The 15,804-nt window shown below is 60.6% G+C and overlaps 4 protein-coding genes across 4 annotated transcripts; 1 reads left to right on the plus strand and 3 right to left on the minus strand.

The window, feature by feature from the left end:
• Positions 1–1,188: 1,188 nt before the first annotated feature.
• D7B24_008980 (uncharacterized protein) lies at positions 1,189–4,726 on the minus strand (the record flags this gene model as incomplete). The annotated part of the gene is made up of 3 exons (XM_028643058.1): positions 1,189–1,308; positions 1,380–1,502; positions 1,583–4,726. 3 exons carry the CDS (start codon positions 4,724–4,726, stop codon positions 1,189–1,191), a joined length of 3,387 nt encoding a protein of 1,128 aa, XP_028493271.1.
• A 1,914-nt stretch (positions 4,727–6,640) lies between these two features.
• On the minus strand, positions 6,641–10,541 carry D7B24_008981 (uncharacterized protein; the record flags this gene model as incomplete). The annotated part of the gene is made up of 2 exons (XM_028643059.1): positions 6,641–10,204; positions 10,284–10,541. 2 exons carry the CDS (start codon positions 10,539–10,541, stop codon positions 6,641–6,643), a joined length of 3,822 nt encoding a protein of 1,273 aa, XP_028493272.1.
• An 812-nt stretch (positions 10,542–11,353) lies between these two features.
• Positions 11,354–12,680, minus strand: GSA1 (glutathione synthase; the record flags this gene model as incomplete). Its single annotated transcript, XM_028643060.1, has 2 exons — positions 11,354–12,148; positions 12,201–12,680. The coding sequence occupies 2 exons, from the start codon at positions 12,678–12,680 to the stop codon at positions 11,354–11,356; spliced, it is 1,275 nt and encodes a 424-aa protein (XP_028493273.1).
• Positions 12,681–13,676: 996 nt separating this feature from the next.
• Positions 13,677–15,420, plus strand: D7B24_008983 (uncharacterized protein; the record flags this gene model as incomplete). The annotated part of the gene is made up of 3 exons (XM_028643061.1): positions 13,677–13,712; positions 13,773–14,427; positions 14,480–15,420. The coding sequence occupies 3 exons, from the start codon at positions 13,677–13,679 to the stop codon at positions 15,418–15,420; spliced, it is 1,632 nt and encodes a 543-aa protein (XP_028493274.1).
• Positions 15,421–15,804: the final 384 nt, after the last annotated feature.

The raw sequence follows: 15,804 nt of genomic DNA on the forward strand, positions 1-15,804 counted from the left end.
CAGTGCGGCGGCAGGTGCAGTGGAGCCACGACTGCCGGACCTCTGACATCATGCCGAAGAGCCTCACTGCCCCCCCTGCTTCCCGTCCTGTCGCTCTGCCGCTGCCTCCTCTGGCTGCCGCTGCCTCCTCTGGCTGCCGCCGCCCGTGGCGTGCAAGATGGACAGGGCAAGAGCAGATCTACGACCAGGCCTGCGTCCGCCACCATGATCCGACAGACCCCCTTTCCAAGACTTCCAAAATGCCGTCTCTATTCGGGTCCGAAAAAAAAAAAGCACATCGTCCGACCTCTCTGTCGCTGTCCGTCCACGCCAGCCAGCCTGGACCCTGCAGGAGATCGATTAGCCCTTCCATGACGACCCTGGCTCGAGGCACTCTGCCGGCACCCACATCGTGCAGAAGGACCGCCCTGCCTGCACACCACCTCATCGCACCTGAGCACCTGAGCACCCATCACGTACGTTCCTCCGCCCCTCCCGGCCGCAGAGAGTCGCCCCGAGCGAGCCCGGAGCTCCATGCCCCCGATATTTCCTACCCACAAGTCACCCGTCGCAGAGAGAGAGACGCCGAAGGAGAACCGCGAGTCGGAACGAGAAAACCAGAAGAGAGAGAGAAAAAAAAAAGAAAAAAAAAGAAGAAAAAAACTCGCATCATCGTGACCCTGTCGAGCCGTGCGGACCGAGTGAAATTTCCGATGCGATAGGCCGGGAATAACCCAATCATTCTGTTGAAGGGAGGAAAGTCGGCGAAATGAGCCCAGTCATCGACAAGGACTGGACAACCGAGAACGTCAAGACATCAGAGACAAACACGTGTAAAACCATCTGAGAAGGGGTATCGTCCATTGCTACACATCCATACCATAATTACACAGCTTCGACGCCGAGGGACGCAGCATCTCCGTCTTGCTCTCGCTCGGCCGTCGCCAGCAATACCACACAACTCGATACGCCCGTGCGGATACGCAGAAAATGACAACACCGGCTGGCAGCAGAGCTCACGTCACGCGTCCGCCAGACAGAGGGGCCAGCCCCATCCACCCCCTTTCCTGCCCCAACCCAAGTGTCGATGCACAAATCCGTCGATGCACAAATGAATCGGTGCACAAAGTAAACAGGAACCTTGTGCCGCCCCCCCCCGAAAACAGGCGAGACGAGGAGCACAAGTCAAGAGCCGGTCCATATCAGAGATCATGAACGCAGGGGCGGTGTCTGAAAGTCCGTAATCGAATCCAGCATGGCCAGGTTCCTCTCCTTCATGTCGCGGTCCATGCTGTCAATCTGTCGCGCGTGCACTCTAGCTTTTTGCAACTGCTCAACACAACGTCAGCATGAATCCTTCACAGCGCGTCCGCTGAGCCGCACGCGAGGGGCGTTCGCACCATGGCCAGAGCCGCCGAGGAGTGGTCTTCGTCCTCACCTTCCTCGTCCGTCTTGCCGTCCGCGTCACCCGGCGCGTCGGCGTACCGGCTCGCCGCGAGTCCCTTGGGCTTGGTAGCGTTGGCCTGTCGTGCCGTTAGCCGCGTTCCGAGCCGCGTTCCGTTCCCCGCGGGACACCACCGTCCTCGTCACAACCACCACATACCTTGACTTCGGCAATCTCCGCATCCTTGACCTTGAGCTGCGCCTCGAGCTCCTCGACGGCCTTTTGCTTCTCCAGCGCCGCCGTCTTGAGCTCCTCCAGCTGCGCCTCGTAGGCCTTGCTCTGTGCGTGCGCCTCGTCCGCCACCTTGGTGAGGCTGTCGTGCATCTCCTCGTAGTCGACCTTGCTCGTCTTGTCGCGGGCCTCCGCCTCGAGACGAGTGGCCTCGAGATCCTTCTGTGCCGTCAGGACGTCCGCCTCGAGACCCTGCATCTTTTGCTCGGCCGCCACGAGGCTGGCCTGCATCACCTGGAGCTCCTTTTCGAGGCTCGCCTTGGTCGCCTGCAGCGACGTGAGCTCGGACGTATCGGCCTTCTGGTTCTTGGCGTCGTCGAGCGCGGCGACGGCCTCGAACCGCGCCATCTTCTCCGTCGCCAACTGCTGGCCCAGCTCGCCGTTTTCCTCCTCGACCTGAGACTTCTCGGCCTCGAGACGCGCAAGGTTGTCCTCGGCGACCTCGAGAGCAGTCTGCAGCTCGGCGAGTGCTAGCTTCTGTTGCGCGAGTGCCTCGGTCAGAGAGGTGCCCTTGGTCTCGTGCTCCTTGGTCAGGTCGGCAACGGCCTTGGCGTGCGCCGCCTTGAGGTCCTCGAGCTGGCTCTGCGCACCGGCGGCGCCCTCCGACTTGAGCGCCTCGAGCTGCTCGGCGTGTACCATGATGAGCTTCTCCACCTCGCCCGAGTGCGTCGTCTCGAGGTCCTTCTTCGCCGCCTCGAGGGCTGCCGCGCTCGCCGCCTCAGCGGCCTTGACCTGGGCCAGAGCCTCCTCGAGCTGCTTCTTCAGACCGTCAACCTCGGCCGCATGCGCTGTGTCGTCATTCTGCTTGGCCGCGGCCAGCTCACTCTCGTGGCTGGCGATGAGCTGCTGCTTGTCGCTCGCGCTGCTCGACTCGATGCCCTTGAGGATCTCGTTGTGCGACGCCTTGAGCGCCTCAATCTCCTTGGCAAGGGAAGCCTCGCCCTGAGCCTTCAATGTCTCCAGCTGTTCAGCATGGCTGTCCTTGAGCGACTGCAGCTCCGTGAGGTGCGTGTCCTTGTCTGCACTGGCTCCGTTCTTCGCGACCTCGAGCTCCTCCGCGTGGCTGGCCCGGAGAGCATCCAGCGCCTGCTTGTGTTCGGCCTCTTTCGCCTCAAGTGCGGCAACGGCAGCAGCGTGCTCCGCCTTCGCCGCCTCGACAGCCTTGGCATGGCTAGACTCAGAATCGCCGTGCGTCTGCGTCAGCTCGCCGTGTGACGCCTCGAGCTCCTTGTACTTGATCTCGAGGGCAGTGAACTGGCGTTTGAAGTGCGCGTCGCCCTTGAGACTCTCAATCTCCGCCTCGTAGTCCTGTGAGACCTGGTGAAGCTGATCCTCGTGCCTCGCGACAATGGCCTTCTGGTCGGCCTTGACTTTGGCAAGTGCCTCCTCCTTGGCGCTGTTCTCCTCGACTAGGGTGCTGATTTGCTTTTGCAGCGCCTCGGCCTCCTCTCGAGCCTTGGCGGCATCAGCCTTGGCAGCCTCGAGTTGCGCCTCAACACCAGCAACGCTGGCCTGCAGGGTCGACAGCTCGGCCGTCTTGGCTTCCAGGTCAGCCTTGGCCTCCGCGGCAGCCTTTTCCGCGACCTCGAGCTTGGCGGAAAAGGAGGCAGCATCCGCCTCAAGCGTGGCGATCTTGCCCTGATGGGCCTCCTCGGCGGCCTGCAGCTTCGTCTCCCGAGCCGATTCCACCTCCGCCTGCGAAGCCGTCAGGCTGTCAATCTTCTTCTGCAGCTCCGCAATGGCCGCCTCATGGTTAATCTTGATGGCGGCGATCGCCGCCTCATGTTCCGTCGACGAAGCCTTGCCCTGAGCCAACTCGTCTGCGTGCTGCGACTTGAGGCCCTCTAGAGCCGTCTCGTGCTGCTGGGCGAGCGAGGCCTGCAGCTCCTCCATCTTGGAAGCGTGCTCTGCCGTGGCCTTGGCGAGCTGAGCCTCGCCGTCCTTGAGCTTGGTATCGTGCTCGCCCTGTAGCGTCTCAATGGATTCCTTGACAGTGGCGAGCTCGGTCTCCGCTGCCTCCCTCGCAGCGACGGCCTCCTTGTACTCCAGCTTCTGCTTCTCGAGTTCCTCCGTGGCAGCAGCGAGCTTCTCATTCGTCTCGGCAAGCTGGGCTTCCAGCTCCTCCTCCTTAGCCTTGAGCGCCGCGACTTCCTCATCGTTCGCTTGGTGGGCCGCGTCCGAAGCGCCATCAGCATTGCTCTCAACGGGCGTAGCCGCCTGGGGCGTCTGGTCCGCCAGCTCCGCCAGCTTCTCGTGGGTTTGCTCCACCTGAGCCTTGAGATCGGTCACCTCGGACTCCTTCTCGGCCAGCTTGGCCTTGAGCTCTTCAATCTCCTTGGCTGACGCCTCGCCGGCACCGGAGCTGCCTGGGCGCAGAGATGTGCGAGCCGTTCTGGTGGCCGTGGTGGACGTGGCAGGTCCCGCAGTGGAGAGGCGCTTTTTCGCAGCATCGGTGGTGGCGCTGCTGCTGGCGGTCGTCGGCCTCGTAAGCCGAGACGTGGTCGAGGACGTCGTGGTAGGTCGGGTCGTCGTCGTGCGAGCAGTGGCGGTGCTGCTGCTGCCGACTGTGCTGGTCGGCCTCCTAGCAGCAGCGGTGGTGGAGCTGGCGGTGGACAGTCTCGAGGTCCTCTCCTTGCCGGGGGAGCTGGCGGCCGTGGTGCCTGGGGCGACCGAGGTGCGGCGCAGCGCCGAGGTGGCGGGCTTCTTGGTCTCGTCTTCGGATGCAGACACGCTAGGGCGGGATCGGTGGGTGGCGGTCGAGGAAGCCGTCGTGGGGCGTCGGATGGTAGACGGCACGGGGGGTCGCGTGGGAGGCTTGGTCAGACCACTGGCGCGGGTGGTGCTCGTCGTGGCGGTCGTGGGCTTGGTCCCGGGGGCAACGGGACGACGGACACCGCCAGTGGCTGTGGCTGTCTTCTTCACCGGAGCGGTGGCGGCGGCGGCGGCAGCATCCTTGGCAGGAGCTTCAGCCGCGGGCTCCTCGGCAGCAGGCGCAGGTGCAGGCGAGGGCGAGCTTGCCTGGACGGGGACCTCGTCGTGCTGAACGACCTCGAAACCTTCGACGTCAGACATGATGGATCGTTATTCCGGGGAGGGCAATGTTCGGCCGAGAGAGCGAGGATGGTCGATTATGTCAAGGGAGCTATCATGGTGGCAGATCAGCAAGCGAATTCGGCCATCGTCAGGATGACGCCTGGAGGAAAGGGGAGGGTGAAGACGATAACGAGCAATGGCAGGGATGAGGTCGGCAGCACATTCTCTGGCAACGCCGTGGCTGGTTTGTCTGGCCCAAGCCGAGCAATGGAGCAGGGCAATGCCTGGTTCGGTGTTGCAGTGACAGAAATCAAGGGTTGCGTCACTTACCTCGCGGATATGGGCTTGTTTCTCTTTGTCTGCAGGGCAGCAAGACGCGGTCCGAGAGGGACGATAGGGGGGGGGAAAGCAGCTAAAAGCAAGAGACGCTTGAGCAATGCAAGCAACGCGTCGTGACAGCAAGCCCGTAGTTTGGATGCGAGGAACAGTAACAGGATGGCAGATCCGAGGGGACCTTCTGAGAGATGGGCAATGGGACGAATGGAATGGAAGCGAGGAGCGAGTGGTGGTCAAGGCCAGGTCACGGGTCACGGGATATTGGAAAAAAGCTGGATCGCGGGTTTGGGCTGTCGGCCAGGGATGGGGGAGTCGTCAGGGGGGGGGGGGTTCTTTCCCACGTCTGTCAAGGTCTCCAGGTCCGCCAAGTCGCGTTCTGACGAGCGTGGAGGCCCAGGCGCGGACCGCTGCCACCTGTCGTCTGGTTTTAGTGGATTAGGGGACCGGCACGAGGCTCCCTGGTTGGCTGCGCGAAGGGGGGGAGCTCTGGCCTGCGCTCGGGCCTTAGTCACCAATCATTCGACCCCGAGGCAATCTGCTATAGCTCCACTCCTGCGGGACCCTGGCGTGACTCCCAGCGCCTCAGGTACCTTGGTAGGTGCAGTAGGTAGGTACCTAGGTACCCCCAAAGGTAGCGGCTCGCCAGCACATCAGGCACCTCAATATGCCGAGCGAGAGAGGCAGTGATCGAAATGTGTGTCGTTGTCATCCAGTGAGCTGTGCCGACGAATGCGCCGGTAGTCGTGAGATTTCTGAAACCATATGGCGGTGAGGCATGATCACCACGATCCTTGCACGCCTTTCAACGATCAGGCGAGAACCTGTCGCGGGTACCCAACGCAATCCAAGTGCGGGATATGACTTCACTCATCTGAGATGTTACATCTCACAAGCATAGCACCCTTCTTCATCCCACCTATCAAAGCAGCCGCCTCTGGCAATGGGACCTTGCCCGGAACACCACAGGTCAGCCCGATTGAGGGACAAGTCACAAGATCTGCTGCAATGTATACGCCTGCGCATGTCGTTGGTCTTGAATGCCTGTTTGGACAATCTGTCTAGCCTTTCTAGCTAGTCTCAAGCCGGCAGTGCGCCCACGATTTGCTGGTTCTCGGGATACATCACAGTAGCCCTGTTGGGGGTGATATCTCCTTCGGGAAGTGGCCTTTACTTGTCTTGCTTCAACTGCCCTCAGGGAGTGGGCTATGTAGTATTCCTTACGATGCCGTTTGTGTAGAAAGGCGATGACAAATTACCGCGACGTTGGAGAGACCGAAGTGACAATCTCGCCTTGCTTCACAGAAATCAAAGAAATCAATGCATTCGCCGTCTTATATTGTACAGCAAGTAACACTACCCCGCTAAGAGATGCGCTGATTACACCGCAAGAAAGAGAACCACAAAGCACCCTGTCAACGCCTGTCCCCATCCCAAGTACTACCAAATATCCGTCATCGCGCTGTATCTCCTCCGATGATCGGCCAACTGCGCCTCATGGATGTGTGCTTCCAGATCTGCCAAACTCCAAATGGCGGATATCTCTAGTTCATGATTAGGCCTGCTTCATCAAGGGTTGACGTCGACGGCGACGTCACAGACACCCGAGTCCACCTGCTTCTAGTAGTCGTCTTCAGAGTCCGACTCTCCGTCAGGCACGAGTGCCCTGTAGCGCCGGCTGGCGAGATCCTGCTCCAGGCCGCCCTCGCTCTCGGGATCAACGTAGCCCGCTCCGCCCAACAGGCTGAGCGCCACGGGCAGGAAGATGAGCGCATGCGTCGCCGCGAAGACGACGAGCGCAAGCCAGACGCGGAAGTAGTAAATCTCGAAAATCTTGGAACGCGTGAATGCGAGGACACAGACGCCGAGGAGCTTGGTGACCGTGATGCCCGAAAAGACGGAGGCACCGACGTTGACGAGAGCGGTCCAGGCGCGGGCGTCGCGGCCGCGGAAGCGGTTCTTGGCACGCTCCATGACGGTACGCGAGGGGAACATAAAGGCGCGGGCAATATGGGCGCAGAACTCGACACCGATACCAACGCAAATGATGAGGTTGACGAGAGAGACGGCGTTGAGGGAGACGTCGAAGACGGCCATGGCACCGATAATGTCGACAACCGTCATGCAGACGGTGATTGTCACGACAAGCGCAGTCAGAGGCGAACCGAGCAGGATCGTGGTGATGACGAAGATGATGGCCACGGCTGATCCGAGAAGCTTGCCGGCCAACGAGACGATCGTTGCGTACTGGTCGAAGAAGATGTAGAAAAGACTGTAAGGGAAGACCTCAACACCAGTCTCCTTCTTGATTTCAGATGCAATGCGACGAGCCGCGGACATGGCGTGGATAAAATCATCCTGGCTGCGCAGGGGCGTGTGCATGGCTCGGAAGTGGCTGGCCGCAATGGTCTCTCTCTTCTTGTCGATGACGACGGCATCGCTGTAGGCAGCCTGGCCTCCAAGGGGACAGTCGGCGTTCGTCGGCGAAGTCAAAAACTTCTCCAAGTAATACACAAATTCGTCGCCCTCAGGCATGCCGTGGAGGGTGATGTCCCACTCAGGATCACGGTCCGCGAAGCATGCCTTGCCGTTCTCGACACAGCACTGATCGCCCAGGTCAGGGTTGAGCCAGAAGAAGAAGTCGTCGACCCAGCTGGCGGCGGGCGTCGCGATGAACGAAACGTCGGGACGCTTGCGCTCGCCCTCGAGGAGATTGGCCAGGGACGTTTGCTCGCATGTGGTGAAGCGCGCGCAAATTTCCTGCTGGTGCTGCCTCTCCGTGACGTTGAGCTCGCGCGTGACAAAGTAGACGGGTGGGCCGGTGTCAAGGTAGTTGTACAGGTCATTGAAGAAGGGAATGAGGTACGAATCATCTGGCAGTGCCACGCGCTGGTCGAGGCCGAGCTTGACTTCAGGGATGAGAGCGATGCCCGCAGCGAAGAAGCCGAGGAAGACCGCGATGATGACTGTCTTGACCTTCTTTCCGAGTATGAAGGGTGCGTAGGTCCTACGGATAAATTGCTGCAGCCAGCTCTCCTCGGGAACCTCATAGTAACGAGCGTTCGCATTGCCGTTGCCGCCAGCAAGATGAACCCGGGCGGCCTTGACCTGAATGCAGGGGAAGCAGTCGGCTCGGTGATCCTCGACGCGCATCTGGTTGAGCGCCAAGACGGAGACGAACATGGTGATCTGGAGAATGGCGTTGATGAAGACCGCACCCGCTGCGTACGCCGCAAAGTTGCGGACAGCCGGCATACCAACAAAGGCGCCGAGGGCGAAGGACACCGTCTCGGTGAGAGCCGAGAGGAGAATCGAAGGACCCATGCGGCCGAGTGCTTTGGCAACCCTCTCCTCGACCATGCTGTCGGGGTGGCTGACGTTGACTCGCTCAAATTCGTGAACGATGAGGAAGATGTTGTCGACACCAACAGCAAGGACGATGAATGGGATCACCTCGGCGATGATGAGGGTAGCCTTGAGGCCAGCCCACGAGAACAGGCCGATCGAGGCAGAGATGGACATGAGCACAATAAGAATGCCAACGACGCCAAGCGTAAACTTGGACTGAACGAAGGCAATGGCGGGGTTCCGGACCATTTCACGAATCGACAAGGTCGTGGAGCCAAGCGCAAAAGAGGCGTAGAGGAACATGACGAGGTAGCTGATGACGACAATCTTGGCGTCCGTGTTGGTCGACTTGTTGAGTTCCTGTTCCAGACTGATCTCGGTGCTGAAGGAGAGCCTCAGACCACGCTCCTCGGCCTCTTTCTGGACCTCAAGCAGGCGGTCGCGAAGAGCACGCTCCCAGTCCATGGCGCGTTCCACCTCGGGGCTGTTCTCTTCGGCATTCTTCACGACCCAGTTCACTGTCATGGCGGTAGCGTTGACGGGATCACTGCCCCAATCGCCAAGAATCGCGTTGGGCTCGAGCGGTTGTCCGTACTCCGGCCGGCACTCGACGGGAGACTTGGCGCAGGCCCGAAGATCCTCCTGCCAGTGGCGCTTGTCGACGAGAGAGGGCTCGTTGCTGAAGTAGGCCGACACAGACTGGACGACACAGTTGCTGCCGTCGGGCTTGAAACAGACGTCCGTCAGCGTGGCACCGTAGTTGGGGCCCTTGAGGCTCAGGACGCTCTTCTCAACCTCCATCCACCACAGGATCGTCTCATAGCTGAGAACAGTGCCAGATCCTCGGGGAAGGGTGTCGTTGACCAGGAAGACCTTCTCGGCACGGTAGAAGGGGCCAAAGTTGGCATCGAAGAAGGCCTTCTCCTCGGCGGCGGCAGACGTCGGGCTGACCCAGAGGCGGGCGGGGTTGCGTTCGAGGTCAAAGCGCACCAAGCCGGCGGACAGGACGGCGACAACAACGATGCTCGTGCCGATGGTGATGGCTGGGAAGCGAGCGGCAAAATGGCCAAGCTTGCTAAAGGCAGCATCGCACCAGGTGTTGATCTTGTAGTAGCGTTGAGGCCGGTCGAGCATGGCGCCGTTCTGGACGAGGTCGCCTTCGTCCTCGTCGTCGCTGGGAGAGGCGTCCTGCAGGAGTCTCAACCTCTCGCTACGGCGGCGCGCATGACGCCTCCAGGCGACGTGGCCGATGACGGCAGCGATGGCGGAGAAGAGAAGGACGCTGTAGCTGAAGATGGAGGCGAACGACAGACAGGGCAGGGCGCCGACGTGGCACGCGCCGGGGGGTTTGACGGCAGGCAGCTCGGGGCAGACCTCGGGACAGTCGACGCACGCGCAGCGGAAGTTGGGGTCTTCGTCGTTGCACTTTTTGGGAGTCATATCCAGAGGGCCCATGTGCGGCTCGTCGTACTCGGTGGGGAAGTTGATCTGGAACGGGGAGCCGATGGCCTTCTCGTCGCCGAGGAACTTGAGCATCTGGGAATAGTTCTTGGCGCTGCCGCCGATAAAGTCCATGGCCTTGGAGTTGGACGGACCAAACTTGACCTCCTTGCAGCTGTCGTAGAAGCCAGTTCCGTACGTCTCGGAGATGAGCTGGTCGAGCTCGGTGACCATCGTCTTGCCATTCTTGTCCTGCGTCTTGGTGATGTTGAGGAAGAGGGACTGATCGGGCGAGCAGGTGAAGGTGCAGAAGAGGTTGAAGAAGTTCTCCTTGCAGGCAGGACAGGAGGAGAGGATCTGTTTCGGGGTGCCGAGATTCGAAGAGAGAGCCGTCACCTGGGAGGAGGGCGAGTCAGCATACTGTTGGACCACTATCGAACTACCTAGTGAGGGAGGCACGGCATCGTTGGCGTACCTGTTCGGCGTCACAGCAGACAGGGCCCGAGGCCCATTTCTCTCCACAAACGTCCATGATCTGGTTGCGAAGCTCCTCATCAGGATACTCGGCGAGGCCGTTGTCAACGCACGGCAGCTGCTTGCCGAACCAGCTCTTGGAGCCGCAATGGCCGCGAATGGCACAGCGACCAGCCTCGTGTCGCGGGGTCAAGGGTGAGGCGCCCATGGCGAGAGGGGCGAGGAGCAGGGCGCCGAGCATGTTGCGAAGCTGCGTCATGACGCACACTCCTTGCCGACTAGCGGCAGTCGTCACGCTGTCGAGGTGGTTCTATGGATGCTGGGCTCGCGATGGGAACGAGGAACAAGCTCGAACAGAAGTGCGTGGTGGGTTAGGGAGAAAGTATCAGGGGTGGACAAATGGGAGGTGGAAGCGGCGAGGTTGAGGACCGTTGAGGAACGCGGCGAGAATGGTCTCAGTTGCCTGCGACGACGTACCTCTCGACCGTTGGTGGGAGAGAGAGGGAGCTTCGACCCGGATCGGACTGGCTCACGCTGCCGAACTGCGGCGTGGGTGGGTCCAGTCGTGTGATGCGTCATTCGCTCTGTTGCTGCACCTGCGGCCCATCCGGGGAACTCGCTCCAGCCAACTAAGTTTGCCTTCAGGTGCCTGAGCGTCAGTGCTTAAGCCTGTGCTTGAGTACTCTCGTACCTACGCTAGCGCCCCAGCCACCGGAGCTCAACCGCAAGATGTTCCCGTCGTCATCGTGCCCCCGAGGCAGCCTCTGCCAGCTGTTGCCTGGCGGCTTATCTCTGCTGTGTTTCGTCCCTCCTTGCTGAGACGTCACTGTGCTCCCTCGTATCGTCACCATGACCTGTATGCACATCAAACCGCCTCTCAGGCGGCAAGTTGTTATGCTCGACCAGCACTCGGCAGAAGAAATGTCCCACCAAAAGGGTTGACCTGGCTTAGTAGGCTTACTCACAGCGAGGCATGGTCGACGCTGATCTACTGGTATATTGGGTTCTCTCACTTGGTGGGACATTTTAGTATATTGTCAACCGCTTGTCGGTTCCTAGGTACCTAGGTTGTCACAGCACATCTCGGCAAAACTCCTCAACAGCTGCCACCAGCCGGTCGACGTGCTCCTGCTGGTGCACAATGTTCAACGACACGAACCCCCGACTCGCAACATGGATGCCCCTCCGCAGCATGAAAAAGTAGAACGCCGCGCGGATCCGGGGCCCGTCGGGGCCGAGAAAGTCAAAGCCGGCGACGTTGCTGACGCCCGTCACGCGGACGACGGCGTCGCCCCTTCGCGCAAACGCGCCGGCGACGCCCTGCCGCAGACGGCGCCCCAGCTCGGCCGTGCGCTCGAGCGCCGCGCGCGAGAGCAGGTCGGCGCCGACGCAGCCGGCCGTCATGGAGAATGTGTTGTTGTTCCAGGTGCCCGAGTGGTGCAGCGGGTCGGGCGTGGCGCGGGGGTCGAACAGGGCCATGATGTCGCTGCGCCCGCCGAAGGCGCCGAAGGAGAAGCCGCCGCCAAAGTGCTTGCCGATGGTCGTCATGTCGGGCGTGATGCCGAGGTGCTCCTGCAGGCCGCCGTAGAAGAGCCGGGACGTGATGATCTCGTCGAAGATGAGGACGGCGCCGATGCGCGTCGCCTCGGCGCGGAGCATTTGCAGAAAGGCGGGCGTCGCCGGGATCATGCCGCCGGCGCCGAGCATAGGCTCGACGAGGATGGCGCCGATATCGAGTGTCAAGCGCGCGCGCGTCGTCTCGGCGTCGTTGTAGACGCCCATGACAAAGTCATGCGGCAGGTTCAGGGGGTTGGTGCCGGCGAACATGAGGGTGCCGCCGTGGTAGCCTCTCTCGAAGACCATGACCTGGGAACGATCAGCAGGTGCATAGTATCGCTGGGGTACGTGCTTGTCTGGCCTTTTTCCGCTTCGTCGAGTGAAGTGCAGTGGCAATGGCCATGGTGTTGGCCTCTGTGCCCGAGTTGCAGAAGCGTATCGTGTCCATGCTCGGAAACCTGCTGACCAGCTTCTCGGCCAACTCGACCTCGCGCTCGTTGGGGCCGCCAAGGTTGAAGCCGCCTTGGGCTGCACGGTCGATGGCATCGAGAATGGCAGGATGCGAGTGGCCGTAGATGCCCGCATTGTACTCGGAGACAAAGTCGAGATATTCGCGACCGTCGACAGACGTCACGAAGCAGCCCTGGCCGCCTGACAGCGTGAGGGGGAACGGATCAGTGCTGAACACGCTTCGTGTGGTGCCGCCCGGAATGACATTGCGGGCGCGTTGGTGATAGGCAGCGGACTTTGGATTCTCAGCCTTGTATTGTTCTACCAGGGCATCCAACCTCTGGTCAAGGCTCTCGCCCGTTGGCGTTTTGTTATCGACGGAAGAGCCCATGATGCCGAAGTGCGTCCTGGTGCCACGAATGACGACGGATGCACCGAGGAGAGAAATGATTCGGGATCATAGCGGAAACCCAGGAGATTTGGCACCATACTTCATGCACTTGACATCGGCGAGGCTGTCGTCGGAGGGGCCTCTGATGGGTGACCCCGCCCGATTCGGGAAGGACTGGTCTCGGGCCGGTCTCTGGCTTTCGGCTGGGATGGGATGAAGTGTACCTCCAGGTATGTTAGTGGGCGGCAGCATACTTTCCAAACGGCCTCGGATAGAAGGAAAAAATAAAAAGAAAGTAAATCGGATCAACGAGGGCAATTCCAAATGAAAGGGCATGGGCTGGCTGTCTGGCATGATCTAGTAGAAAGAGTACTTACCTTGGGTAAGGTACCTACCTACCTACCTAGGTACCCGAATGAGGGCTTTGCTGATGTCCCTCAAGCGCCAGGCAGGCGGGCCCTGGCGGCCACTGCAACAATTTTAGCTTGACGAATGTCGAGTCACGTCTCGCCTGGCGCAGAGTCTGGGGTAGCGACGTCAACGACTCATCTGACCTCACCACCAGGGTCAGGAACCTCACCAAGGAAAGTAACCGCACCAAGGTACCCGACTGACACATCTCTCGCGACCGTATCAATCGCGACCACCAATCCGTCCTTGTACAGTCCTCTGCCATCCCTGGAATCTCCTCTCGCGACAGACAAACACCAGCTGTGCTTGCAACGTGCCTGCGGTCACCCCTCTGCAGCCTCCGTACAGACGCGCGACCGCAAAGCGAGCGCCTGATTGCCAACCAGCGCGGCACCTGTGATCGGCCAGCGCGGCGCACCATCTCCGCCTGCCGCCAGACGAAGGAGGACTGACTATACAACACTGCAATTCACCCGGCTATCTCATTATGAAACATCTTCGATCCGGTCTTCCCACCTACCCTCGCTATTCTCTTACCCCGCGATCACGAGAACCCTCAGGCGCAGGCCCGTGAATGAGCCACAAATGTCCGGCCCGAAAACGAAGCACGACGAATTAGTAGTAAGTCATGACGCCCCCCCCTCGAGGTCCTTGCATTCTCTGACGAGGAATCGAAATCAGGAGGAGTTCGCCTCCCTACTCGATGAGTCTCTCATCATCGCCATCACAACTGACCATGACCTGGACGATCCTGCCCAGTATGAGGCGGCGCGCGATATCCTGAAAACACTCGCATCGGACGTCGTCCTCGAAGAAGCGACAGGCTTCAACGCGAGTGGCGTGGCCAACGCCTTTGGAGCCCTAGACGATGCCCACGACGCCCACGACGCCCGAGACAGCTCGGCGCAGTCGCACGACTCGGCCTCGCACCATCGCGACAGTGATTCCTGCACCACGGCCATCACGAGCCCGGCCCTCGAGCCACGTGATGGACCATCTCCTCGGATCACCGCCTTTGAGGGCCAGTCTGACGATTTTCAGATTCGCCAGCTTCAGGATATGTTTGCCGACCTCAAGACCCACGACATCCAGCTTGCCTTTAAGAAATCACACGGCGACTTCTTCACTGCTATGGACAGTTTGCTCAACACCCAGTATCTTGAATCGACGGGTGAGCGGAAGAAGGGAATCGATGGATTTTTCCAACCTGAAGGTACTACTTCTTCGAGCAAGAAGAAGAGGAAGAAGAAGCAGCGCAAGGGAGGCTCGTCTGCGACCGGATCGTCCACAAATACCGAGCCCAGCTCCCCTACGGAAAGAGAAGGTGACAGCAAATGTGAGGATCCCTACCTCTCCAATACCAGACATCCACTCACGCCGCAGCACAGATCTCGAAGACATCTTATTCATCGCAGAGAAACTTGACTTGCCCTACGACGAAGCATCCCACGCCTTCCGCCTCCAAGGCTGCTCCCGCGAGCGGACAATCATCGACTATCTAGACAGCTATATACAACAAGGCGTCCGCGCTACGAGCGACGCCAGCCGCGCCCGCGTCACAGAGCTCTCCAACCTGTACCACAGCATCCCGGAAAAGTACATGCCGCCACTGATCGGCATCGCAGGAGACGTCGACCAGTGGGTCGACGAGCTGGCCGCCCTCCTCAACACGTACTTTGCGCACCTTGGCCCCCAACGATTGGCCGTCGATTACAAGCTGACGCCGCTCGTCGGCGCCGAGATTGAAATCTTCACCCCGGCCACAGCCTCCAAGACCCACAAACGCGGCGCCTCCTCCGCCATGCCGCCCCCGCCGCCGCCCATCCCGCAGTCCAGCCAGCCCTTGACCTACCAGGACGCCGTCCACGCTGCGAGCGCCCACGCCGCGGCGCGCTCGCACTCGTACACCGCCGCCGCCGCCAGCTTTAAAAAGGGCGGCTCGAACCCGCTCTACCGCCAGGCGGCGGCCTACTACGCCGAGCGCGGCCGCGCGCAGGCCCAGACGTACGCCCAGGCGCGCAGCGTCGCCGCTGACATGCTCGTGACGGACAACAGCTCGCGCAAGGTGATCGACCTGCACGGCGTCGAGGTCGCCGACGGCGTGCGCATCGCGCGCGAGCGCGCCTGGGCCTGGTGGCAGGGGCTCGGCGAATACCGTGACCTCGAGGCGCGCGACGGCTTCACCGTCATTACGGGGCTCGGTCGCCACAGCGCCGGCGGCGTCTCGCGCATGCGTCAGAGCGTGGCTGCTGCCTTGATAGAGGACGGGTGGAAGGTGTCGGTCGAGACGGGACGCTTCCGGATCACCGGTCGACGCCGGGCTGTGTGATGGTGATAGGAAGTAGTGCGCGAGTTTTGCTGTTCGCTTTGTGAAACGGCCACATGGATAAGCATGCTGTTGGCACAGTCGTGTCGGATTGAATAGACTCGGCTTTTTGCACCCACAAACTTCGTCGCCCAAGGTTTCGGCGTATGTCCCAACTTGCAGTGTAACGAATGCAAGCCAATCGACATTTGTTATAATACACCCATGATGCTGCAGATGGAAACTTGTTTAAAAGCTTGTCAATGCTGGTGCAGTAGTATTCGGCTCCATTCAAACGTCCTGCGCATGACAGTAACGCGAATGATGGTTTTTCGCTGCCCTCGCAGCAGGCCTGGCCGATTTCCCGCAATCTTTGACATAAGCAGTATCACTCTGTCCAAGCCCAGA

This window comes from Verticillium nonalfalfae (assembly GCF_003724135.2).
Source record: "Verticillium nonalfalfae strain VnAa140/NRRL 66861 chromosome Unknown scaffold_85, whole genome shotgun sequence".
Classification (NCBI taxonomy): Eukaryota; Fungi; Ascomycota; class Sordariomycetes; order Glomerellales; family Plectosphaerellaceae; genus Verticillium; species Verticillium nonalfalfae.